Raw genomic sequence first — 27,849 nt, forward strand, 5'->3', positions numbered from 1 at the left:
GCTTGTGCGTACGGCTGGAGCATTACTCCGAGTAGCTGCTGGCAGGATTCAGCTGGGTTCTAGGACAGACTAGACCTTAGTGGTAACACTGTATAAGTATCGCAGCACTGTATAGCCGGTGTGCACACAGATGGCGGCATTACCCAGGCTGTTCCTGCTCCCGGATGTGCCTGGCTATATGTGATGTTGGATCAGTTCTGCATTACTGTGTGATTGTGCTCTAGTGTACGGACTCTAAAGCTTAATGTTGGGGGATGTGCAGACCGTGTAATACATGTGCGGGACCCCTGGACTTGTTCTGTTGTCACATCCTCAGGTTATGGGGGCTGTGAATTGCTGGCAGTGTCGGGGTGCGCCTGCTTCTGAGTGCCCACTCCCTTAGGGTGTTTTCTTTTTTGGATCCTGTAGTCAGTGCTGAACTTACTGTGCGGTTTCTGGTTCTTGGGTCGTGTCCGGTCTCTTGTCTGATCGTACTCCTGGCTGGCATCGCTCGGGGCGCTACGAGCCTGTAACTGGCCCGCCACTATTGTCCGAAGACACGCCAATGGCCTCGGCACCATTGTTCAGCAGGGAGGATTGTGTTCTGTAGCTTGGTCAGACGGCCCGCCCGGCTCCATGGAGATTGTTTGATTGAAATAATACAATCTCTTATCATTTATTATTATTCACTATACATTGGTCTTTGCTCGGCATCGTGTTCTTAGACTTCTGATTTCAGTTGACCAGTTCAGGCTGGCTAAAATAAACTTTCCAGGATTGTGATTTTTTTTTTTTTTTCCCCGTTTTATCTGAATCACACAGGCCACATTCTAGCAATTTTTATTTGAAGTAGCTAAAGCCAGGTATACGAAAGAGAGGAGAAATTACGTTTTATTTCTTTTCCTCCATATAAATTCTTCTGTGGTGTTGCCTCAGTAAACCGTGTATATAGTTGATCGTGTCTTTCTGCCACATACAAGTGCTTACAATCATTGCTCCTACCTGTATTCGCTTTGGAAGTTAACCTGTTATTTGCCATAAAGAATGTAGCTCCTGATTATTGAAGTCTATGTGCATTAGTGCAACTTTATGTTGCCATGCTCTGGAGTATATAAAGTAAAGCTGCTTGTGGGGAATTTATCTTGCCGTTTTGTGTGTACAGAGCCCATGCAGACTAATGTGTCATTATGGATACTTGATACAAACCTGAGCGAGCAGAGAAAGTAGTTGCCAGACTCCTCTGGATGCTGCTGATCACTCGCCAATGATAAAAAGGTTCAGGCGTTCAAACTCCATCTGCCCAATCCTTTTCTTCTCCATCCTCCGGCAGGAGGACCCCATAGACCCCAGGTGGTCGTCCACTCATGCAGAAATCGGCAGGATCAGCCGCCTTTCATGTAATGTGTATGACTTCATATTCCAACTACCGCTGAATCCTGTAAAAGCCGCGGCTCACATCACTATATAGGCCTACGCTTGGTGTGTAGGGCAAAGCCTCCGGTGTACGTGCCGGCGTACCCGACTGTTTACCATGTGTGCTCTTTTGTCATGCCAGCTATACCTTGGTGTTATGTGGACATGTCCTTGCTGACTATGTAATCTTATAGACGCAAAGATTTGCATAAAAGCTGTATACACAAAACGGTCGGATTAGTTTACACTATTTGCAAAATTGCTTTTTCTTTCTGTTGATTGACTTGAAAACCAAAATGCTGAATAAAGCGACCACCTGTTGTAATCTACATTCCCATTAATATTGGTGTAAGATCTATGACTGAGGCTCCGATACGGATATAACATGGTCTTAGGCTATGCGCACACGTTCCTGAATTTTTCGCATTGTTTTTCGCATTTTTTCGCCCGTTTTCCACGGAAAAAAAACGCTAAAACGCTTACATTAAGCATCCCATCATTTCAATGCATTCTGCAATTTTTGTGCACATGCTGTTTTTTTCCGCGAAAAAAAACGCATCTCTGTAAAAAAAAAAAGGCAGCATGTTCATTAAGTTTGCAGATTTTTTGCTTTTTTGCAGCTATATTATTGCATTGGGAAGCTCTGGGAAAAAACGCGAAAAATCTGCAAAAACGCAAGCAGATTTCCTGCAGAAAAAGTCCGGTTTTGTTCAGGAAAATTCTGCAGACATTCCTGAAGGTGTGCACATAGCCTTACCCTGACTTGCTGGCACTTGCTGTGCGGCGTATTTTATAGAATGGCGCTTGCTTTGCTTAGCCTTCTGAGCAGCCGACCTGTCACTTGTCATCAATGTCCTCTCTTAATTGGTGTAAATGTCTGGGGTTATTTTATTGTTCCTGCTCCTCTCCTCGGAGATAGGTTTACATACAGTAAAGAGGGGTTATCTAGGCTTTCACCTGACTGGGTGGGGTCCTCAGGAAGACCCCACCCAATAGAGGAATTGAGGATCACACACATTTAGTAACAAGACTGGATACACGTACAGGGAAGAAGGGGCAAATCTCAGGAATGGGGGGGAAATACATGCAGCCGCACACTCCGGTCCCGAGTGCCGGTGGCAGTGCCGGGTATTGATGCGAGAGACTCGCATTACACTCGCAAGTGTGACCCAGGCCTTAAAGTGAATCGGTCACTGGGTTTTTACAACTCCTTTGTAAGCAGCATTATTTAGGAACAGAGACCCTGATTCTAGTGATGAACCTTTAAGGTACCTTCACACTGAACGATATCGCTAGCGATCTGTGACGTTGCAGCGTCCTGGCTGGCGATATCGTTGAGTTTGACACGCAGCAGCGATCAGGATCCTGCGGTGCCATCGTTGGTCGGCACAGAAAGTCCAGAACTTTATTTCGTCGCTGGACTCCCGCAGGGCCGCGCTTAGTAACCCGATGTTTACCCTGGTTACCAGTGTAAATGTAAAAAAAAAAAAAAAAAAAACACTACATACTTAACATTCCGGTGTCTGTCCCCCGGCGCTCTGCTTCTCTGCACTGACTGAGCGGCAGCCGAAAAGCACAGCGGTGACGTCACCACTGTGCTCTGCTTTCCGGCGGCGCTTACACAGTGCAGAGAAGAACAGCGCCGGGGGACAGACACCGGAATGTAAGTATGTACTGTTTTTTTTGTTTTGTTTTGTTTTTTTTTTTTACATTTACACTGGTAACCAGGGTAAACATCGGGTTACTAAGCGCGGCCCTGCGCTTAGTAACCCGATGTTTACCCTGGTTACCAGGGGACTTCGCATAGTTGGTCGCTGGAGAGCTGTCTGTGCGACAGCTCTCCAGCGACCACACAGCGACGCTGCAGCGATCGGGATCGTTGTCTAGATCGCTGCAGCATTGCTAAATGTGACGGTACCTTTAGTCTACTTTGTGCAGCAATTGCGATTAAAATCGGTTTTCTATCCTGCAGATCTAGCAGTGCTCTCAATCCTGGGGTCTGTATAACTCCGCCCACACCACTGATATTGATAGAAATCTGCCAATCAGTAGTGGGGGTGTGGTTATACAGAGCAGAAGGACTAGGTGTCACAAGACACCTAGTCCTCTAGTGATCTTCTGCTGATTTAAAATACTGATTTAATGTTAACACACAGCCTAGTAAGTGACACATTGCTGGAATCGGGGTCTCTGCCCCAACACCATGCTGCTCTCTGATTACATAGCAAAAACCTCCTGACAGATTCCCTTTAAGTGACAGATCCTCAATATTAAAGTCTATCCGTACCTAACAGTGGAGGTTGGCACCCTAGGATACGCTTATTTGGCGCCCCCACTCCGCGGCGGCTGTCCCAGACTAGCCCTAATACATCCTGAAAATACTATATGTGGGAAAGCCATAAGCGAGATGAAGGGATAGTGCTTATCAATTAAAGAATAACACAGGTTATTGTGTAAAAAGACATCCTCACATTCAGTACATGATACCACCCTTGTCTCTCAAAAAATGTGAGTTGTTCAATATCTGTAGAGCAGGAATAATATCCCTCAGTAGATGGACAAGGTGTGTAGAAAAGAGGTGTCACAACAAAGCTTCATAGCATGGTTCAAAACTTAAAGGCATCAATGTCCACAGCGATTTTCGTAGATCCATAGACCGTGCGCATTGATGCCAAAAATGCAAAACAAAACTGGAGGCTAGACCAAACTTGGCCTCCAGCTTCATGGCCACAATAGTTTCCACAAGTACACAAACAATGTGCATTGATGCCGAAAAAACAAAGCTTCGCTTCCAGCCTCGCCCGTTACCCCATCCACGCGGTTCATCAGGAGGCACGCTATAGAACCATAGATATGGGGTCTCCGGATGCAAAGACAGACCTGAGTCCGTGAGCTGGAAAGTGTGCGCTCTCATTTTAGCAGATGGGCATTGATCGCTGGATGGGGAAACCCATGGGGACATCCTCATGGGCACCAATAAAGGGGTAAAATAATCTGCCGGCTGATGCTTTGATATTTGCCCATTACTGCAGGATGTAGTGAGAATATCTTTGAAGCCATGTTCTGAAGATATCGAATCAGACAATGACAGTCACAACGTTCCCGCATAGGAATGGGCCTGCTGTGCTGCTTTCTCCTGCTTTTCCTCTGTATTTTTTTTTCTGCCCCCACCTAATCGCATTAAATGTCCATAACGTTTTTGCATGGTAAGCTGTTTGCTCTCCAGTTCCCCCAGGGTAAAACCGCTGTTATTTCTCTCCTTCAGTGCAATAGAGGCGTCCAGCGCTCCTCTCCCTGTAGTCAGCTCTAGTGACACTGAGCAGTCAGACCCTGACTGTGACATTGGGGGGGCAGTAGAGGTTCAGCCTGAGAGCGAGCCCTCCTTTATCAGTCCGTCAGCAGGGTGAGTATTGAAGTAGGTTACGCTTCTTACAGCCAAATCCTTCCAAAACCAAACTGGGAAAAGGTAACGCTCCATCTGCTACTAAGGCCGCGCAGCAGCCAACGGCTCACATGCTTTGCTTGCATTTTTTTTATTTGCGCCTATTGTCTTTGCATGGAGTACATGAAAGCACAAGTGCAACTGAAAGGCTTCGAGGAGATCTGTACCGCTCTTGTAACTTCTCTGCTGCTTCATCCTGCCCAAATCTTCCACTCTGAGTGACACCGATCACAAATGTGCCCCGCGAGTCAGATCTGTAATGGCCACAGAGGTGATCAGCACATCATCTTGGTGCAAGTAGTATTGTGATAGATTAGCCTTAAAGTTGTTCCCAACTTTGCAGATATCGGCTGTCAACTGAATAGTTGTTAGTTTGCAGTTTTTGGGGGGCTGAATGCTGCACCCCACCAATCCTGAGAATGAGCATTTGATCTGACCCATTTTGAATAAAGCAAAGGTTTCTTATTCCCTCCTTTCTTTGTTGATGGGACTGCTGGAGATTGCAGAGTACAGGATCGGCTAGCTTTAGCTGCCCCATAGACAGAGTGGAGCGCATGCATAGCCTCTGCTTCAGTCTCACAGGTCATTGCAAATCCCAGTTTTCAAGACCGGTGGGAGATCGAGCGATTGGACCTCCAATGATCAGCAAGTTGGGAATCACCTTTTTAAAGGGTTTTCCTCGTTTCCAATAATTGCAGCTCACCTCCCATTGAAGTGAATAGGAGCTGAGCTTTCAGTACCTGGAAAATGCCATCACGCAGAGAGAGGATGTGGGATGTTATCGCTCTGATCCCTGTCTTCACATCCATCCGCCTCTGTATCTCATAACAGATGATTGATGGGGATGCCAGGTCTCAGACCCTACCTATCTGATAATGGTGACATCTGGAGAACCCCCTCAAGATAGATATATTATACATACACACATAGTAAAGCTCTCAACATCAGGGATTCGGTTGACATAATCCTCGCATTTCCTTTATGCTTTTGTAGCTGCACATTTTGCTTTTTGTTTAATTGATGCAAAACATTGAACATACATATTCCGCACGTTGGAGATGACATCTTATTAATTCATTAGACGAGCATGTGAGTTATTTTCTGTCCTGGAGATCTTACGGGGAGTTCGTAGCTATCTGCGCCATAATCCTTGTATCTATTCATACTGTGGTGTTGCCGTGTCACAGCTTGCTGCACCTGTATGAGATGTCACCGCTTGCTTCCAGATATGCATGCTTTACTATTGGCAAACAGATCTCTTTGTATATCTTGGTTTTTCTCTCTTCCACAACGCTTTATTTTAGATTTGTCACTGAACATGTTGAAAACATCTCCGTTTCAAACAAAAAACGAAAAGAATCTTCATCTGACGTGGAGGCCAAGGCGTCGGCCCTGGGAAAGGACGCAGAAAATCCAAAGCTAGCCCTCAATTTTTCCCACAAATTAGAAAAAGAGGTAAGTGATGTTGGCTTAGAAGGTAAACGTGTCGAACTTTTCCCTGAGGCAGTGACCGCTGTACATGGGCCAGTGTTAATGCATAGAACGAAGAATCTAAAGCCCCATACACATTGGGATGTAGTCAGCTGAACCGGACTATGTCGGCCGGCCCAAACGACAGACATGCTTGCCTTGGTCGCCCACAGGGACTCTTACAGGTTTCTTCAGAACTCACTGGATGATTAGATGAACACTGAAGCCTGTGATTGGCTGCAGCAGACAAGCATCTAGAAGAGCGCCACAATGGATGCTCTTCTGAAGATGCGCTTTCATAGTCACTTGATCATAGTAGCCAATCACAGACTTCAGAGGTCATGTAGACATCCAGAGTGACTTGCACTGCATCCGCGATGGTGACGGCAGGTGAATTTGCCTCCTTTGTTTTTCAACATCTGACAACCCCTTTAGCATGAACCCTTTAATTGCCCTGGGCCGTTCAACAGCCCAACAATAGATGTTTGATCCTTCTTTCTTTCCCCTGCCATGTTAGTGTCTGGCAGCAGATTATTCTTTTATGAGGGACATAACAAACTGTATAACATCTGGATTCATAGGTCAGACCACAATGCATATCTGGGGCCCTAAACACACAAAACCAGAGCATTCTGGGTCACAGTTGTATCTGAGGAGCTGTAGGTAGGCGTTTTTTTCTCTGGAAACTTGGATAGAATATGGTCCGGGACATAAGATCTTATGAAGCATTTCTAAATACAATGGCTAGTCTCTGGTTCAGCTCCCTCCTAGTTGGGATGGCACCACAATGGACTGAAACCATCACTGAACAGACCTAATAAAGCTGTGAGAGCCTCATCTAGTGGCTGGAATGGACCATCAAGGGGGATTAGGTTCAGAGAGAAGTAGCGACGTCTTGGCTGGAGATCTCACTGTGCTGTTTTATGAACACCATTGCTTATGCCAATTATAGATGATCAGCAGCAAAGAAGTAACTGGAGGCGAGCCGGTGGTACCTGGGAACACAAAGGATGACATTCCAACCTTCGATGAATGGAAGAAGCAGGTCATGGAAGTGGAGAAGGAAAAAAGTATGTCATTACCTGCAACGTGGTACTGTATAACAATACCTCTGTGTAACATGGACTTAATCAAAGTGATAATTACAACCTGTGTCTTCTGTGAGGATAGCTCAAGTTATTAATGAACTGTCTGCGTTACACTACCAATTTAGTTTGATGGGTTCCTGACAAGTAACTGATGGGGACTGGTGCTGGGACTCCTTATAATCAGATCTTGTCCACTACATGCCTCATTCCTTATTGGCATCTCATTGCATCCCCTTGTAACTAGCAAGACATCTACAGATTTTGACTAGTGCTCTTTCCATTGGGCAATATAGGAAAATCCCCTTATTTGTCATTTTAAGAGAGATTTTCTGTATCTAATTAAAGGGTTGTCCGAAGCATCAACCCTCCTATAGGGGCAGGCAGGTCATAGAAATGCTTTGATATCTGCGATCCAATGTCTTATTCCTGAGAGATCCTCTTTTTTTTTTTTTTTTGTTCTGTATATGTAAATGAGTAGTTAAGATCTATGGTCCAGACATAGATCTTCCTGAGAATCTGCCTGCAGAGATGATAATTATAAAAGAAAGGGAGCATTACCAGTGTGACATGTAATGACAGACAGTCTGCTCTCCTGATCTACATGTCTCACACTGGCAATGTCCCCTTTTTTATAATAATAATAATAATAATAATCATCCCTGGAGGCAGATTCTCAGGGAGATCTGTGTCCAGCCCATAGATCTTAACAGCTTATTTACATATTGGGAAACAGAATCAAATGATACCTTGATATCTGCGATGAGCAGTCTTATTTCAGAGAAATCCTCTTTTTCCTATGACCTGCATGCCCATATAGACGGCTTAGAAGGGTTAATTCTACTGACAGATTCCCTTTTAAACTAAAAATATTTTTAAGGGATGGTGCATGTACTTTAGTAGGCACATGCTAATGGGCATTCATATATTATTTTTTTTTCTACAATATTTGGAAGTTGTGTGCTTTTCTTAGGGTACCGTCACACAGTGGAATTTTGATCGCTACGACGGCACGATCCGTGACGCTCCAGCATCGTAACAATATCGCTCCAGCGTCGTAGACTGCTGTCACACTTTGCAATGTACGACGCTGGAGCGATAATTTCATGACATATGTGCGATGTAGAAGCCGTTGGTTACTATGCGCACATCGTATACAATATATGTTAGACCATGCGATCATGCCGCCACAGCGGGACACTAGACGACGAAAGAAAGTTTCAAACGATCTGCTACGACGTACGATTCTCAGCGGGGTCCCTGATCGCAGGAGCGTGTCACACAGCGAGATCGCTGGAACGTCATGGATCGTGCCGTCGTAGCGATCAAAATGCCACTGTGTGACGGTACCCTTACATACGTTGAGTTTATAAGTCCGAGCCCAACACCAGACTGTATTGTTCATGCTTGATTTTCTTAATAGACTTTATCCATGCGAGCGACTGAGAAGGCCACAGGCGGCCAGACAGCCGGGGATCAGCATCCTGGCCTAGTCCCGTCCTTTGTAGTGTAATCTCTCCAGAGCCTCCATGTGGAAAGCAGATGAGCCGAGAATAGAAAGACGTGGACAGATTTTTTTTATTTTATTTTTTTTTCCGTAGATTAACTTTTGAAATGCAACTTGTTGTGGGCCACATTTTATCAAGGGTTTTATTTCTCATGAATTTTAGTCTCCAAAGTTGAATTTCTTTTTTTTTTTTTTTTTTTTTATAACAAATCCTTCACCTTTTGCTGAAACCAGTTTATCTCCTATCTTTTGCTCCATTCCTGCACAATCCATTCCCCTAATCCTCATTTCTTCCCCCGCAGTAACCGATTTTGCCTCTTTCACTGTAGTATATATGATCGGACTCTTTAGCTGCCGTCCGGCTCTCTGTGCTCTGATCATATGCTGCCCTATGGAACAAGATAAAAATCAGGATTCTGAATGCAGCTGTAGACTAAAAGTGGTCCGATTGACGATCGTTTACTAACCTGTTTGTATACCTGGAGTAAGATTTCTGGCAGAAAGTGAACCAGAACATTAAATAGTCAAGCTGTGGCGTTTCGTCCCATCTCCACTCCCAATTTGGTTTAGCTGGGGGCAAAACTGGCGTTAAAAAGCCAAGTCGCAACCTTCTTGCTCAACTCTGCATTAAAAAAAAAATTGTGACATCTCAAAGCTTCTATGACAATTTTCTGGTGAGAAAGCTTTGAAGAATCGGCCTCCATAGTGTTTGGCAGTAATTTTCTTATAATGACCATCATTTTAATTTCCTCTCTCAATAATGTATATAGAATACAGATTTTATATATAGTTCGGTCTCCTCTTGTAATGGCTTCTTCACTTTTGAAATCGTAAGCAGACATTGTCACCAGATGTTTGCTACTCCATCTGAGAGCAGCATGATGTAGGGGCTGAGACCCCGATTTTAGTGGTCGCCTTGTTTACTGGGTGCAGCTGTTTTGATAAAATCACGGTTTCGCTGTTTGAAGATCTCTGAGTGCTGAGCCCTGTATAGCCCCGTCCACACCACTGGCAGCTTTGTGTGGGGACGGGGTCATTCAGAGCAGGTGGACTAGGCGGCACAAGATAGCTAGTCCGGTAGTGATATTTCTCCTTCGCCTCATTGGGGGACACAAGACCGTCTTCTGTGTCCCCCAATGAATGGCTCGGAGAAAAGGATTTAACGGTGAGTACACAAAAATCCCTATTTCTCCTTCACCTAATTGGGGGGCACAGCACACGGTCTGTGTCCCCCAATGAATGGCTCGGAGAAAAGGATTTTACAGTGAGTACACAAAAATCCCTATTTTCCTGTTGATAAAGCACTGATTTTATTGAAGCTACAGAAAACTGCCTAATGAGTGACAAATCCCTGCTGACCAGTTGATTGAAAAACAGTTGTTTTGACATAGAAATGTGTGTTCAATTTTTTTGAGCATTTCTAGGGTGCTTTTATTTATATTTATTTATTTTTTTTAGACCGGGCTTAGTGACCCACCTGAAAAAGACATTATGTGCACATAACCTAATAATGAAAAAATATTTTTTCTCTGTTCAATGGTGAAGACCTCTATCTGTTACTTGGCCTCTTTAGGTCAGATATTAATAACAAGCCATTTGCGGCGTTAGGTGACAGTCATATGATCAGCGCGCGTCGCTCCTGGAGGGGAATCTGGCCTTTAGAAAGCTCTCTGGTGTCATCACAACTCTGTTGTCTTCAGACATTTAGCCATGGAAAATCCTAACCCTTAAAGAGTAACCGTCATTTTGGGTTTCTTTTTTTTTTTTTTTTCATAACTCTTTAGTACACATGAAAATAAGAAAATTTGTGATATATCTTATTAGAGAAATTTGCTGCTTTCTCCTCCTGGACAGACTTTCCCCATTACAGAGGTGGTTACAGTTGGTGCTCATAAACTTCTATGGAGAACTGTTTCAGGAGAACTTGCAGCGGGATGTCTGCCTCTACCTCCTCCCCCACTTCCATAGGATCTTCTAAGCACCAATTGCCACCTCCTATATCCGTAATGGGGACACTGAATAAAATCTTTACATATGAGTTGTGAGTGAAAGATCAATCCATGGCGAGAAAGAAGCAGATGTAAATACAGGGGGGAAATGGAAATAAGATAATTTGGCTCATAGGTGCAGAAAATCCCACGGACTGTGGGAATGTAGCGTTGTACTCCAGAGCTGCATGCACAGTTCTGCTGGTCGGCTTCGCTTCAGATGCATTCCTGACAGCTGAGCTACGGCTTTGGGAAAGTGCATGGTGGAAATATGGCACTTCCCATAATGCAAATCCTCAGGACAAGCTCTGTTTAGCCTTCACGTCAGCCAGGGTCGCTGGGGGATCTCAGCCCTGCCTTATGATTTATTACTGGCGGTAACTGCAGAATTCTAATGTGCCATCAAAACCAAACTTTGTAAACCAGATCTGTAAATTTGCTGAGACTTGTGCCCAAACCTTTACTCACCCTTCACATTGAAATCCTTCAATGGGAGACTATCAGCAGGCAGGGGACTACAAGTGCTAGATGGCAGTGGAGACTGTACAGGCCATCAAGCAGATTCTCTAGGATTTTACCAACATTCTGAGAGACGACCAAGCCCTCGTTGTGGGTTTATTATTTTACAGCTTGGTTTACTGCCTCCGTTGTATAATCTGTGGTTCTGCAAATATTGAATGACCAAACATTCCCAAAGTCACTTATATATGTAGCGTTCTTTATGATATAGAGGTTGCTGCATCTTGTTAAATGGGTAAAAGTGCAAAGTCCTGGAAAAAAAAAAACAACTCTGCAGTTAACTTTAAGGCTAAGTGCACACGCTGCGGATTCCATTGCGGAATTTTCCGCAGCAGATTTGCCAAATCCGCAGTGAAAAACCGCTGCTGTTTTTACTGCGGATTTACCGCGGTTTCTTTTGCGGTTTCCTCTGCGGGTTTTCCCCTGCAGATTTCTATTGGAATCGAGAAAAAGATGAGGAATCCAGCTCAACGAGGTAGTGGAGAAAAAAAAAAAAAAAAAAGCTTTCTTTATTCACTTCAAATCCTGTTCAGTGGAGGATAAAACATCAGCAGCAACAAGGAATAAAATGCGATATCAACGCGTTTCTGGTGAACAAGCACCCTTTTTCTCGATTCCTCCACGCCCTGACACAGCAGTTCCGTGCTCCAAGTTCCTAAGGATGCCGATCATGGTCAGCTGGACTTTGTTTTATCTTAGATTTCTATTGGAGCAGGGGCAAACCCGCAGCAGAATCCGCAGAAAGGATTGACATGCTGCGGAAAATAAACCGCTGCGTTTCCACGCGTTTTTTTCCCGCAGCATGTGCACTGCGGATTTCATTTCCCATTGCTTTACATGGTACTGTAAATATCAATCGAAATTCCAAAGACATATCAACAAAATCTGGGGAAGAGTACTAGTATTTTGTGGTAATAACCCAGATAATAGATATAATCGCTCCAAACAATAAATATAGGAAAAGGAGGAGAACCAGGAGCATATAGTGACGGTATAAATAAGATAATCTTTATTAGTACAAAAGAGTTAAAACTATGGACATCAGTAATAATCACAATGTATATCACAATACAGCATCGAAAAAGGGGGAAAAATGAACCAATACACACCTCACTTCTCACCACCCTGACAGAATATGGAAGATGGTCATAGTATGGCTGTAAGCAATACACAACATATCATACAGAAAAGGTACACGCCCGACGCGCGTTTCGCAGCGTTAAAACGCCGCTTCCTCAAGGGGATATCCTTGAGGAACGTCGGGGCGTTCCTACCGGCGGGACCTTTTCACCCCCCTCCCACATCTGCACTGGTAAGCATACAACCTGGTTACCTTTATGTATACAGGGGTCTACCTACCCATTTGGGCGCACTGGCTTCACTTTCTGTGCCAGGTATCATTATAGCTGTGACGCCTGTATCTCAGGCCATCATTTCCTTTGATATGGCATGCTATGTTTAGCTCTAGCTATACCGCTGTGACGCCTGCATCTCAGGCCATTACTTTTTTATATGGCATGCTCCAGCTACATCGTTGTCACAAGGATTTTCCTGGCGTCCAGGGTGTATTTGTTTTTTACTCTTGGCTAGACCCTGTATATGGCATTGTTCTACTGGGGTTGGATACCGCCGCTGTTACGGGGTTCATTCTAGCTGTCAGGGTGCACTTGCCTTCTATTTTTTGCTAGGACCTGTCGCGGTTGCGATTCCCCTCCCCCGTGTACCTTTTCTGTATGATATGTTGTGTATTGCTTACAGCCATACTATGACCATCTTCCATATTGTCAGGGTGGTGAGATGTGAGGTGTATTGGTTCATTTTTCCCCCTTTTTCGATGCTGTATTGTGGTATACATTGTGATTATTACTGATGTCCATAGTTTTAACTCTTTTGTACTAATAAAGATTATCTTATTTATACCGTCACTATATGCTCCTGGTTCTCCTCCTTTTCCTATGGTACTGTAAATGCATGGGAAACTGCTGCGGATCCGCAGGAAAATCCGCAGCGTGTGCACATAACCTAAAAAAATCATCCTGTTCTAGTGAACGGGGAGGAATTTAATAGTGGACTGATTGTTGCTAAGGTTACCGGCCACCTCTGCAGTCTCTCTGGTGTCAGGTCTCCTAGATTTTATGTGCTTCCAAACTCTTTGCTTTAGAGCCGAGTCCTGCTCTTGAGCTCGCCGGATCAGTGGATGCGTCCAGCTTTCCGTCCACCTGCGCCCCTTCAGTGCTGCAGAGGATAAGCTGCTTCTGCTTGCAGTGTCGGGGAGCACACCGGTCAGGCCAGCAGTACAGCCCCCCTCTGGCGCGGACTGTCAATTATCAGGAGCAGGGGTGTCAAACTGCATTCCTCGAGGGCTGCAAACAGGTCATGTTTTCATGATTTCCTTGTACTGCACAGGTGATAATTTAATCACCTACACACATAATGATTGCAGCACCTTGTGCAATGCTAAGGAAATCTTGAAAACACACATGGTTTGTGCTTTGTGGCCCTCGAGGAATGGAGTTTGACACCCCTGATCAGGAGCGTACCACCGCCCTGCAAGCAGAAGGGAAGACCACCAGGCGGATGTGAGCAAAGATAATAAGAAACCCCCAGTAATAGGCTATACATATATACAGTAGTAATCCACTAAAGTCAGTCTGTGTGAACAAAAACAAATACAATGTTCTTTCTTCCTTTTTCTCCTAGGCCAGTCCTTGCATCCCACGGTCAATGTGGTGCAGCATACCGTAAAGGTCCAAAAAAATAGGAACAATTACGCTTCTGTTGAATGTGGGGCAAAGATCCTGTCTGCTAATCCCGAGGCTAAAGTAGGTGGAACAGCTCCATTTTCTCTTCCTACTGAGGATCATATTGCTTATTTTCCTTGTATATTCAAAGTATGTTTTCAGGCAGGACCCCGTGCTTCTGTGTCATGAAAACAGCACGTTTCAGTGTATTAGTGCCGCTTCTTGCAGTGTTACAGTCTGATTGGCGACATTTCCTATAGCTGCTACACTTAGTGCAGTAGTGTTATCTTATCCATAGACATTTTTAAAGGGGCGAACAACATTGCAGCGATTGATGGTGTAGGAATGACCTTGGTCGGACATGTAGCTGTTCTGGATCTATAGCACCGGGGTGTCAGGTTCTAGGATTAATCATTGAGTCTGAGACCTACCGAAATTCCTGTACTGCCATCATAGTGTAAGGCCATGTTCACACAGTGCGTTTTTTACCGCGGAACCGCGGCGGTTTTGCCGCTGCGGTTCCGCAGCTGTTTTCCATGCAGGGTACAGTACACTGTACCCTATGGAAAACAGGACACACTGTGCACATGGTCCGGAAATTGTAAAAAAAAAGCCGCGCTGAATAGCTCCCGGAAAAAAGAAGGAGCATGTCAATTCTTCTTCCTGAACCGCAGCGGTTCTGCACCCATAGACCTCCATTGTGAGGTCAAAATCGCAGTAAAACCCGCAGATCAAAAATATATCTGCGGGTTTTACTGCGATTTGATGTGCAGAACCGCTGCAGCAGGAAGTGCGGGGGAGCGGGCGGAAGTGCGTGGGCGGAGTGTGGCTGCCCCCCCGTGCTCCGATCCCGCCCCCCCGTGCTCCGATGCCCCCCCCCCCGTGCTCCGATGCCCCCCCCAGTGCTCCGATGCCCCCCCCCCCCCCCGTGCCCTAATCTCCCCCCCTTATACTTACCCGGCGTCCCGGTGTCCGTCCGGCCGTCTTCTCCCTGGGCGCCGCCATCTTGCAAAATGGCGGGCGCATGCGCAGTGCGCCCGCCGAATCTGCCGGCCGGCAGATTCGCTCCAAAGTGCATTTTGATCACTGAGATAGGTTATATCTCAGTGATCAAAATAAAAAAATAGTAAATGACACCCCCCCCACTTTGTCACCCCCATTGGTAGGGACAATAAAAAAATTAAGAATTTTTTTTTTTTTTTTTTCACTAAGGTTAGGGTAGGGTTAGGGTTAGGGTTAGGGGTAGGGTTAGGGGCAGGGGTAGGGGTAGGGGTAGGGTTAGGGGTAGGGTTAGGGTATTTTCAGCCATTTTAGCCCTAAAAAGCTTCCTAGGAAACACACAGTAAAAAAAGGATAAAAAAACGCATCAAAAAACGCATCAAAAACGCATCAAAAAAGGACAAAAAAAGGACCTGCGTTTTCTGCCAAGAGCTGCAGTTTTTAAAAAAAACTGTCCTGAAAAAAAAAGGATGGAAATCCTGAACGTGTGAACATACCCTAATAATCCTGGTCATTTATCACACTGGTCCTGTGGATGCCGGATGGCTTTTCTCTATTTACCTATATACTGTGCTAAACGACTAGTAACAGCCACTATCTCACCTCCATTTTCATCTGTCTCTGTGTTAGAGCACATCTGCCATACTGGTGGAGAACATGGATCTGTACATGTTGAATCCTTGTAGCACGAAAATCTGGTGAGTAACGGGGTATATACTATATGTTGTCTGACGGCTGTATAAAGGCAAGCGATATTTACTATACTGATGTCTGTATACGGGGTATATACTATACAGATGTCTGTATACAGGGTATATACTATACTGGTGTGTGATGCCTATGTACATTAAAGGGAATATGTGTCTGACATCTGTATACTGGGGATATACTGTATTGTGTCTGACGGCGATGTATACTATATTGACAACTGTATACAGGGTATATACTATACTGCTATCTGTATAAATACAGGGTATATACAATACTGGTGTCTCTGTATACAGGGGCTATACTATACTAGTATACATTTTCATAACCTTGTATTTGCATATCCTCTATATCTTGCCATCTTTTTGATTCCCATGTTTGTTTTAGGTTCTATACTATACTAGTGCTTGATGCCTGTATACATACAGGGTATACAGTCATGGCCAAAAGTGTTGGCACCCTTCAAATTTTTCCAGAGATTGAAGTATTTCTCCCAGAAAGTCATTGTAATTACTCTTGTTTTGTTATACACGTGTTTATTCCCTTTGTGTATTGAAACAACACAGAAAAACTGGGAAAAAAGGGCAACAACCCCCAAAGTGGGCTGGACAAAATTAATATTAATATTTGGTTGCAAACCCTTTGGAATAAAGAACTGCAATCAATCGCTTTTTTATAACCATGCACAAGCTGCTTACACCTCTCAATTGGAATTTTGGACCACTCTTCTTTTGCAGAAGTCACCTTCTCCTAACAGCAATTTTAAGATCTCTCCACAGGTGCTCAATGGGATTTAGATCCAGACTTATTTCTGGCCACTTCAGAACTCTCCAGCACTTCTTACATCCATTTCTGGGTACTTCTTGAAGTATGTTTGGGGTCATTGTCCTGCCGGAAGACCAATGACCTAAAACGCAAACCCAATTTTCTGACACCAGGCACTACATTGTGACCCAAAATTTTTAGGTGATCTTCAGATTTCACAAAGCCTTGCACATGGTCATGGCACCCAATGCCAGGGGCATCAAAGCCACCCCAAAACATCTTTGAAGCTCCACCATGTTTCACTGTAGGTAGTGTTCTTTTCTTTGTGTGCCTCACTCTATTTTCAGTAAAAATAATGATATGCTTTATCAAAAAGCTCTATCTTTTACTCATCTGTTCAAAAGAAGCTTTCCCAGAAGTTTTTTTACTTATTCGTATATATTTTGGCAAGCTGCAGTCTAGCTTTTTTTTATGTCCGTGTCAGCAGTGGGGTCCTCCTGCGTCTCCTGCCGAAGCGTTTAATTTCATTCAAATGTTGACAGATAGTTCTCACTGACACTGATGCACCCTGAGCCTGCTGGATAGCTTGAATTTCTTTGAAACATGATTGGGGCTGTTTATCCACCAGACTATCCTGCGCTGCAACCTTTCATCAATTCTTCTCTGCCATCCACATCCTGGGAGATTAGCTACAGTGCCATGAGTTGTAAACTTCTTGAATATGTAGCGCACTGTGGACAAAGGAACGTCAAGATCTCTCGAGATAGATTTGTAACTTTGTTGATATTTAACAATTTTGGTTCTCTAGTCCTCTAACAGTTCTCTTCTCTTTCTGTTCTCCATGCTTAAGCTACTTTCACACTTCCGTCGGTACGGGGCCGTCACCATGCGTCGGCCCGACGGACGTTGTGAAATAAATGAACGGAGGCAGCGGACGCAGTTTTTCAACGCTGCCCCATTGTAATGTCCGGGAAAGAGGGGGCGGAGTTCCTGCCGCGCATGCGCGGTCAGAAATGGCGGACACGTCGCACAAAAAACGTTACATGTAACTTTTTTGTGCCGACGGTCTGCCAAAACACGACGCATCCATCGCACGACGGATGCAACGTGTGGCCATACGTCGCAATGCGTCGCTAATGCAAGTCTATGGAGAAAAAACGCATCCTGCGGGCAACAGGATGCGTTTTTTTCTCCAAAACGACGCATTGCGACGTAGGCACTTTGACGGAAGTGTGAAAGTAGCCTTAGTGTGGAACACACACACACACACACACACACAATGCAAAGATTGAGTCAACTACTCCCTTAATCTGGTTTCAGGTGTGATTTCCATATTGTTCACACCAGTTACTTGCCATAGGTGAGTTTGATAGAGCATCATATGCTTGAAACACAGTTGTTTACCCACAATTTTGGAAAGTTTGCAACAATTTTGTCCACTCCATTTTTGGTGTGTTGTGTGAAATTCTTATTTGCATTTTGTTTTCCCTTATACACACACAGGAAATAAACGTTATAATAAAACAGGTGTAACTGCAATTTTCAAACTGTATTTTTTTTAGATAAATATTTTATTTTCTGGAACAATTTCAATGGTGCACACAGTTTCGGCGGTGACCTTATGCTGATGTCTGTATACATATAAGGTATATGTTATACTGGTGTATGATGTCTGTATACAGGGTATGTGCTATGTTGGTGTCGGACGTTTGTAAGAAGTGTGCAGTCATGGAGGGTCCGTTCCCTCAGTAATGGCGGTATATGCGCACGCTGCCAGCTTATATCAGCCTTTATACTCTTCTGTTGCATAAATCTGATAAAATAATTGTGACAATGAGATGAAGTGACTTGCATTATTTTGGGAACTGAGAAACTAGAAAAACGTGGCCCGTCCAACGGAGAACAAAGCTGCCTCAAGGGTGATGTATTTATGCAAGTAACTAGTGTGACCAGATCCCAGAACTGGGGCACAATTTATTCCTCCAAAGAACCTTACACAGCACTAGCGGATTGTCATCCATCTTCAGGAATAAAATGATAATTTGCTAATCAGTCGGGGTGCGAAGTCTGGGACCAACACAGATTGAGGAATTGTTATCCCCTATGGTAAACTTTGATCCCCTCTGTAACAAATGGCGCAGTAGGTTGCATGCCCAAATGCTTCTCCGTTCCCTCTGTGTAGTGCAGGTTGCACTTGTGCATTGCCGCTACACTGGAACTGGAGTAAAAGGTCTCCATTCTGCCAGTGGACGCCGGTCCTAATTGTCAAGCCCCAACCAATCAACAAGTTTTCACCTATCCCTGGATGGATAACTTGTTTTAACTGAGCATCCCCCTTTAATTATGTGTGGAGGAAAGATTATTTCACCTTCCGAATAGGAAAGGGTTCTTTACAGTTAGAGCAGTCAGACTGTAGAATGCCGATCGCCCGAGGCAAATGCAGTGTTGGCATTTATGAAGGGCTGGATGCTTCTCTCATAACTACTGGGGTGCCTTATCAATCTGATGACGGGTAATGTCTAATCCATCTGGAAAGTTTGGTCTTGAAGGGCCGGTGTTATTTCCAACCTGTGTAACTGTTACTCTCTTTTCAGGTTGGTTATCGAACTCTGTGAGCCCATACAAGTTAAGCAGCTGGACATCGCAAATTACGAGCTCTTCTCTTCTACTCCGAGGGATTTTCTGGTTTCCATCAGTGACCGGTACACCACACTGACTTATCTATTCATAGATAGATAGGTTTATGGGAAGACCAAGAAGTGTTTGCACTAATAGATCCATAGGGAGAAGCTTGGTCCTTCCAGACTGCACATCCTGCTTCACAAAGGAAGTTAGGAAATGGCAATACAGTATGTTTCTTTCTGCCAATATCTTTTTTTTCTAAGCAGATACAGGGAATATGGATGAGGGAATGGAACAAAGTCTAGTGTAAAATATTCAGATTCTTGGCTGATTCTTACAGGGGCTTTCCATGATACATAGAAAGAGATGGAGAGAGCGATATTTAGAGAGCAACATGGAGGTAGCGATCTTTCTCGCTCCCCCCAAGAAGGAGCTAGGAGACTGAGAACCCAGATAGCAATACGTTGTTCGTCTAGTAGTAAAGTGTGTCGTGTGTTTGGGCTCCTTTGTAAATATTAAAATAAATAAAAATAATGTACTGGACAACCCCTTCAAATATTTGTTTTTGCTTTTGGCCTCTCTTGTCTAGGTATCCTACTAATAAGTGGGTAAAATTGGGAACGTTCCATGCAAGAGATGAAAGAACCGTCCAGAGTTTTCCATTAGATGAACAGATGTATGCAAAATATGTCAAGGTAATGCTGCGCCTCGTTCTCCTCGCTCCTTTTATCTTTGATCTTTGTATGGTTTCCTATTACCCTTTATGTGACAATACAGGTCCTTCTCAAAAAATTAGCATATAGTGTTAAATTTCATTATTTACCATAATGTAATGATTACAATTAAACTTTCATATATTATAGATTCATTATCCACCAACTGAAATTTGTCAGGTCTTTTATTGTTTTAATACTGATGATTTTGGCATACAACTCCTGATAACCCAAAAAACCTGTCTCAATAAATTAGCATATCAAGAAAAGGTTCTCTAAACGACCTATTACCCTAATCTTCTGAATCAACTAATTAACTCTAAACACATGCAAAAGATACCTGAGGCTTTTATAAACTCCCTGCCTGGTTCATTACTCAAAACCCCCATCATGGGTAAGGGTACCGTCACACTATACGATTTACCTACGATCACGACCAGCGATATGACCTGGCCGTGATCGTAGGTAAATCGTAGTGTGGTCGCTGGGGAGCTGTCACACAGACAGCTCTCCAGCGACCAACGATGCCGAGGTCCCTGGGTAACCAGGGTAAACATCGGGTAACTAAGCGCAGGACCGCGCTTAGTTACCCGATGTTTACCCTGGTTACAAGTGTAAAACTAAAAAAAAACAAACAGCACATACTTACATCTGGTGTCCGTCACGTCCCTTGCAGTCTCTGCTTCCCGCACTGTGACTGCCGGCCGTAAAGTGAAAGTGAAAGCACAGCCGCTGTGCTCTGCTTTCACTTTATGGCCGGCAGTCACAGTGCTGGAAGCAGAGACGGCAAGGGACCTGACGGACACCAGAATGTAAGTATGTGCTGTTTGTTTTTTTTTAGTTTAACGCTTGTAACCAGGGTAAACATCGGGTAACTAAGCGCGGTCCTGCGCTTAGTTACCCGATGTTTACCCTGGTTACAAGCGAACGCATCGCTGGATCGCATCGCTAGATCGGTGTCACACACACCGATGTAGCGATGACAGCGGGAGATCCAGCGATGAAAGAAAGTTCTAAACGATCTGCTACGACGTACGATTCTCAGCAGGATCCCTGATCGCTGCTGCGTGTCAGACACAGCGATATCGTAACGATATCGCTGGAACGTCACGAATCGTACCGTCGTAGCGATCGAAATGTTATAGTGTGACGGTACCCTAAGACTAGCGACCTGACAGATGTCAAGAAGGCCATCATTGACACCCTCAAGCAAGAGGGTAAGACCCAGAAAGAAATTTCTCAACAAATAGGCTGTTCCCAGAGTGCTGTATCAAGGCACCTCAATGGTAAGTCTGTTGGAAGGAAACAATGTGGCAGAAAACGCTGTACAACGAGAAGAGGAGACCGGACCCTGAGGAAGATTGTGGAGAAGGACCGATTCCAGACCTTGGGGAACCTGAGGAAGCAGTGGACTGAGTCTGGTGTGGAAACATCCAGAGCCACCGTGCACAGGCGTGTGCAGGAAATGGGCTACAGGTGCCGCATTCCCCAGGTAAAGCCACTTTTGAACCATAAACAGCGGCAGAGGCGCCTGACCTGGGCTACAGAGAAGCAGCACTGGACTGTTGCTAAGTGGTCCCAAGTACTTTTTTCTGATGAAAGCAAATTTTGCATGTCATTCGGAAATCAAGGTGCCAGAGTCTGGAGGAAGACTGGGGAGAAGGAAATGCCAAAATGCCTGAAGTCCAGTGTCAAGTACCCACAGTCAGTGATGGTGTGGGGTGCCATGTCAGCTGCTGGTGTTGGTCCACTGTGTTTCATCAAGGACAGGGTCAATGCAGCTAGCTATCAGGAGATTTTGGAGCACTTCATGCTTCCATCGGCTGAAATGCTTTATGGAGATGAAGATTTCATTTTTCAGCACGACCTGGCACCTGCTCACAGTGCCAAAACCACTGGTAAATGGTTTACTGACCATGGTATTACTGTGCTCAATTGGCCTGCCAACTCTCCTGACCTGAACCCCATAGAGAATCTGTGGGATATTGTGAAGAGAAAGTTGAGAGACGCAAGACCCAACACTCTGGATGAGCTTAAGGCCGCTATTGAAGCATCCTGGGCCTCCATAACATCTCAGCAGTGTCACAGGCTGATTGCCTCCATGCCACGCCGCATTGAAGCAGTCATTTCTGCCAAAGGATTCCCGACCAAGTATTGAGTGCATAACTGAACATTATTATTTGTTGGTTTTTTTGTTTGTTATTAAAAAACACTTTTATTTGATTGGATGGGTGAAATATGCTAATTTATTGAGACAGGTTTTTTGGGTTATCAGGAGTTGTATGCCAAAATCATCAGTATTAAAACAATAAAAGACCTGACAAATTTCAGTTGGTGGATAATGAATCTATAATATATGAAAGTTTAATTGTAATCATTACATTATGGTAAATAATGAAATTTAACACTATATGCTAATTTTTTGAGAAGGACCTGTATTTGTCTTCTACTTGAAAATGGATAATTTAAACCAACGTGAACTTTTGTCAAACAAAATTTGAGTTATGGCTGGAAGTGCGTACCAGTCATTCAGTAGAGGACTGTCCATCGCCCTCCTGCGGTCAGGGCATCTCCGCCTTCAGTGAACTGCTCATCAATGGGCCCCAATTCATTGAAGCAATTATGCCAGATTTCTGACATGCGCCCCTTAATGAATCGGGAGCGTCTAACTCCAGCACGCCACAGACTGGTGCGGTACATGCTGGTGATGATGAATCGGGGCCATGGTTCTTAGTCTGGGCAGAAAGTCCAATCCAAGCTAGAAAGATTGAATTGTGTATCTTTTGCCAAAATACATCTTTTTGATGCTTGGGGACCTTCTTCTAACTCTGCCTATGGTTGAGGATGAATGATTTATGCATGCTGACTGCAGTCACATATAATGCCACCTAGGAAGCTCTTGAACAATACATTTTACCTTTCCATGATTAATCGTTATGGAGCTTTACTACCTCACCTAAATGTGACTTTCACCATTGCAACTGATTTACTACTTTTAATGCATCCAAAATAAAAATTGAAGCAGCTTAGTACATGGAGATGTATCCGTGTGTCTCCATTGGTAAGAGTCCACAAAGAAAACGCGTGTAGTCTGATCCCACAGCCAAACTGTCAATCTGTCCTTTTGGAGCAAACAGAACAGATTGCAGAGTGATGGCAGGATCACACTTTAAAACGAGACACATTAGTCTGAAGAAGAGCTGCAAACTCAAAACGGTAAGATGTTTATTGAAGTTTTTTTTTTTTTTTTTTATGCAGTGGAGCAGTAAATTGTTGCAGTAGGTGATACGTACTAAAGTCTTTTTTGTGACTCTACATTCATGGGCAGATGTTCGTGTTAAAGGAGTTGTCTCCTGTTTGTAAATTCAAATTGCTAAGACATCCTTGCCTTTTTATGTTTCTATTAAAAATTCCCTGCTTTCTCAAGAACAGAGGGATTTTTAATTTTATAGCTTACTCCTTGTTGCCTGAGTTACCGGCCACCTCTGCGCTCCTCTATCAGCGGTGATCGGTCTCCTAGGCAAGGAGCGCTTTCTATACAGCTTGCAGTCACTGCTCTGAAGCTGGTTGGGTCGGTGGATCTGGCCGGCTAAGTGCTCCTGTGCTTCTTTGCTGTAGAAGTTAAAATGCTTGACCTATCTTAAACTATAAATCTGCAGCCACTGTGTGCAGACTCTGGGACTGCAGACTTGTGAATCCTCACATTACTGTGCTTTTAGTGTTCTCCGCGGCCGGGAGCTTTGGGCTTGTGACTGCAAGAATGTGAATTGCTTACAATACAGTCTTGTGCCGACAGATGGGCATGGACTTGCTCAATTCAATATGCGTGTATTGAGTGAGGCCAGACACGTCTAGTCGGAATGTGGCCAGAAGTGACCGCCCCCTCCTGGCACTGGAGATCCTTACTATGTGAGTATTTACAAGTCTGTAGTCACGTAGAGACACTGCAGACTTGTAGCTGAAGACCTGACAACCCCTTTATCCTGTCAACAATGTGGGGGATCACGCAGTTCAGAGCAGCGGCTCAGCCACCATGCTGTGGTCCCAAACTATCAATCTTCAGGAATGCACTGCCCCCCGAGAAGCAGAGAGCTGTGAGACAGTGGAGCCGTGCCCTCCTGAAGAACAAACCTAAAAGAACACGTTTGAGAAATAATGCATATTACTGAACCAAGTGCTCTGCTCGTAAAATGCTACTATTCCGCGCCAAGCCTCCAGGGATTTGCTATTGGCTTCTAGGTGAATATCTGATGAGTCTCCGAGGAGTTGCAGAAGCTCCCTCTGTACCTCCAGAGCTGCTCCTGGGAAATGAGTCTCATCTTATGCAAGAAATAGACTGTAGAGATGTAGACACTTGAAAACCTGTGACCTGCATGCTTCTGGCCTTGATATACACGAGGTTTTAAGTTAAAAAGAGCCTGTCCTCACAATTTAACCCGTTATAGGAAAGATATGGCCATAAGGGCCCTGTTATGTGGGTTTAATGGATACAGGTAGTGAAAAAATCCGTAGCTTAATTCACCTTAGAAGTTTTGGTGCAGTAGCCTCTTCGTGCTTTGGGGTGGGACTGAGGATAGGGTTTTTGGCTCTGCTGTGGCCCATCCACATTTGTATGAGCCTCATTTTTGTAAGTTTTGTGCACAATCCTGTCCTGGAGGCGGTGCGTTCTCAGATTAACCTGGGGGGGTCTCCAGCAAAATAGCAGTGCAGGCGCAGATCGAGATCTTAGCTCGTCAATAGCACCAAGAGGCTATTGCACCAAAACGCCTAAGATGAATTAGACAAGAACCAGGCTATGGATGGTTTTCTTTTTCACAACAGGTATCCATTAAATCAGCATAACATCGCCGTTATGGCATTACCTTCTACTTTAGCAGGTTAAATCGTGATGGTCGTTTCTCTTTAAGAGGTTTTCTCACTAGTGCGTATATCTGGCGCTTCATCTGATCTGGAGCGTGTTGGGTCTATTCTTGCGATCAGTATTCATCCCAGCGGTCGTACATTTGTCCTATCTTATCATAAGTGTGCAGATGTCCTTATTGGGTAGAACTGGTCTAAACTATCAGATGAAAAGCAGTTGTTTAGTCTTACAAATAAAATGCCCTTTGTTGAGAACCAGGAAATTATTGTGCAGAGTTACTGCTGCGGCAGGTCTATTGACGACGTTTCATCACTTTAATCATCTGCAGAATACTTTCACCTCTTACCTAGAGGCATAAAGCAGATGCATGACATTCCTTCATACTTGTTTTATGATCTACATACAGTGTGATTCTGCAGATATGTGGCTGTCTTTTATTTGCTCGTTTTTTTTCTTCTATGCTCCTCTTTTGATCTATGTAGGTTATTCAACGTTGAATTAAATGAATTATCTGCCTGGTAGAAATCAACTTAATCTGTTTCTTCTGGTATTTTCTATCTAACACTTTACTCTGTGCTTATAAAGTTGTAGTATTTTTTTGGTTTTTCTTACATGTGAAAATTTCTTAACTTGCAATTGCCAATTTATTCCAAAGCTTCTGACCTTTTATTATGTGGTGTAAACGCCAGAGTCAGCTAATACTGGGAAATCTTTGTGCAGAAGTTCACTTTTTATGCCTAGAAGTGTAGTAAGATATTATTTTTTACTGCATGACAGCTTTTATCACTATATCGATAATAAAGCCACCCCTCATGGTGCAGTTACAGGCGGCAGATGGTTTTTATGGCATATAGTGCCCCACTGAAGACTTGCAGAAAAGTTCTGGGTCTTAATGTTTTGGCGTGATCTGTGTCGCTGCCAAATTTGCCATGTAGCCGCAGTGTTCAAGGGAGCCTAGCATCAACAATACAAATGATGCCGGATTTGTGTGATTTTGTTTGAGACTTCCTTTAGAAGGACAACAGTAAAATTGACACCCTTCTAATTTATACAGAGCATATGGAAATCAAAGAGGAAGTCTCCATTTACTTGCACATTTTTTTTGTGTTCCTTTACACTGTTCTATTAGTGTTTGGGTTTAAGGCATAAATATAAAAAGGGACTCCACATCATCTGTTCCTAGCTTGTCTCATATTTTCCTTTTAAATGAAGCCTTACATTTGGTGATATTTAAGAAAAAAATGCAGTATGAATTCGCTGTACATGGGGGGAAATGTGTCCTCCTGAGAGCTATAGAGGATTCTTGTAATGCCACAATTGTGATTACAGGACGCATTGTAATAAGTTGTACTAACATTTACTTATGAATAAGATCAATAGGATGTGGATCCTGCTGACAAGGCGCGGTTTCCTACACTATTAAATGCCCCAACAACCCTCCCTATAAGGTGAATTTAGTCGTCATTCATTTTATTATCTGGGTTATTCAGTCAGGATATAGTAATAAAGTATAGTAATTGCCCTATCAATATCGGATAAGTAGAAGTCTGACCCCCGGCACCCCCACAATCGTTTCTTACAACCTTCAGCTGCACCTGGATGTTCTTGCATGCAACGGAACTGCACAGCACATCTGTATTCGGTGTGTAGTGGCCGCTCCTGGGCACTGCAGAACAGTTCCTACTCCTATGCTTTTATATCCGTTTATGACCTGCCGGAGTTGTAAGAACTGTTCTATGGGGGTATCATCTGATCTTATATTGATCAACTAGATGAACTATCCTATGAAATGGTCATGAATATATCCTGACTGGGCTTAAAGGAGTTTGCCAATCTGGATAGGTTATTGAAGGCTCTGAGTTAATATCAGATCAGTAGTTGTTGTTATAAGCTTCGGACAAATATAAATGCATGGAACGAAATTATACAATGCAACTCCAGTAGCTGCCCCGTGGTACTGCACTACAGCCGCTGTTGGAGGGGGAACTGTTCTGCAGTATTCATATGCGGCCACCACACGCTGAACGGAGCTGCACTCCATGTGTGTACATACACCCGCACCGAAAGATCGTAACAAGTGATTGGGGGGGGGGGGGGGGGTACTGAGTATCAGACCCCCATAAAGCTGATAGTGATGTCACTTATTAGGCTGTGTGCTGTTGTTTCAATACAATCAGTGTTTTATCAGCAGAAGACTAACTGCAGGACTACAGCTCACATGCCTCCTGGTCCAACTGCACGCCCATGATAAGCAACTTACTGTCAATATACATTGTACACGGAAAGCTGCTAATCAGGGGTGTGGGCAGCTTTCTGAGCTCTGCTACAAACTACATCTAAAAACTGTCACAACTGCTGTACCTAATAAACTTAGTGATATATTGCTGGAATCAGGGTCTCTGCCCCTAGGGTACTGATCTCAGATGAGGTAGCAAAAAAGCTGGTGATTCCCTTTAAAGCCCAAAGTGTATGTAGTATTGTAAGTTGTACAGTATGTCCCCCTCTTCTGACAGGCCACTTGGGAGCATCTGGTTCCTTACAATTAACCATTTATAGAACCACTATTCTTTTTTACATTCTGGTCTCACTATCGTGTGGAGGATCTATAAAATCCTACAACTTTATTTCTTCTCGCTTGTTCTTTTCGTGGTCTTCATTTATATGCTGATCCTTAGATGATATGGCTTGTGGCATGTACTGTGTTTCTGTACTGACTCTTGTTTTTCTTTCTCTTTTCTGCGTTCCTTGTTGCGTCAGATGTTCATCAAGTACATAAAGGTTAGCAACGTCGTCTGATTGTTGTGTGCACTGCGGGTGAATGCATGGCTAAGTTTGCAATGTCTGATCACCAGAGCCCTTCCAGATTTGTTTCTAGGTGCCATTTAATTCAGCGCACTAATCATTCACACTTTGTATTAAACATATTGTTTGATGTGACATTTTGTACTCTTTAGGTGGAGCTTATATCACATTTTGGATCGGAACATTTTTGCCCGTTAAGCCTTATAAGGTAATGAGAAATTCCAAGGATATTTCT

At 43.9% G+C, this 27,849-nt stretch overlaps 1 protein-coding gene across 4 annotated transcripts in view; it reads left to right on the forward strand.

The window, feature by feature from the left end:
* SUCO (SUN domain containing ossification factor) overlaps positions 1 to 27,849 on the forward strand; it is a 115,051-nt gene that overhangs the window by 55,726 nt on the left and 31,476 nt on the right. Inside the window, exons 5-13 of one of the 4 annotated variants that reach the window (XM_069737492.1) lie at positions 4,658 to 4,795; positions 6,139 to 6,289; positions 7,257 to 7,374; positions 14,104 to 14,225; positions 15,774 to 15,841; positions 19,211 to 19,318; positions 19,828 to 19,933; positions 27,570 to 27,590; positions 27,767 to 27,822. In XM_069737492.1, coding sequence (XP_069593593.1) covers positions 4,658 to 4,795; positions 6,139 to 6,289; positions 7,257 to 7,374; positions 14,104 to 14,225; positions 15,774 to 15,841; positions 19,211 to 19,318; positions 19,828 to 19,933; positions 27,570 to 27,590; positions 27,767 to 27,822 — 888 coding nt within the window. The remainder of the gene's footprint in view (positions 1 to 4,657; positions 4,796 to 6,138; positions 6,290 to 7,256; positions 7,375 to 14,103; positions 14,226 to 15,773; positions 15,842 to 19,210; positions 19,319 to 19,827; positions 19,934 to 27,569; positions 27,591 to 27,766; positions 27,823 to 27,849) is intronic. The other 3 variants (XM_069737494.1, XM_069737493.1, XM_069737495.1) reach the window with 3 other exon arrangements.

Source organism: Ranitomeya imitator, chromosome 8 (assembly GCF_032444005.1).
Source record: "Ranitomeya imitator isolate aRanImi1 chromosome 8, aRanImi1.pri, whole genome shotgun sequence".
NCBI lineage: Eukaryota > Metazoa > Chordata > Amphibia > Anura > Dendrobatidae > Ranitomeya > Ranitomeya imitator.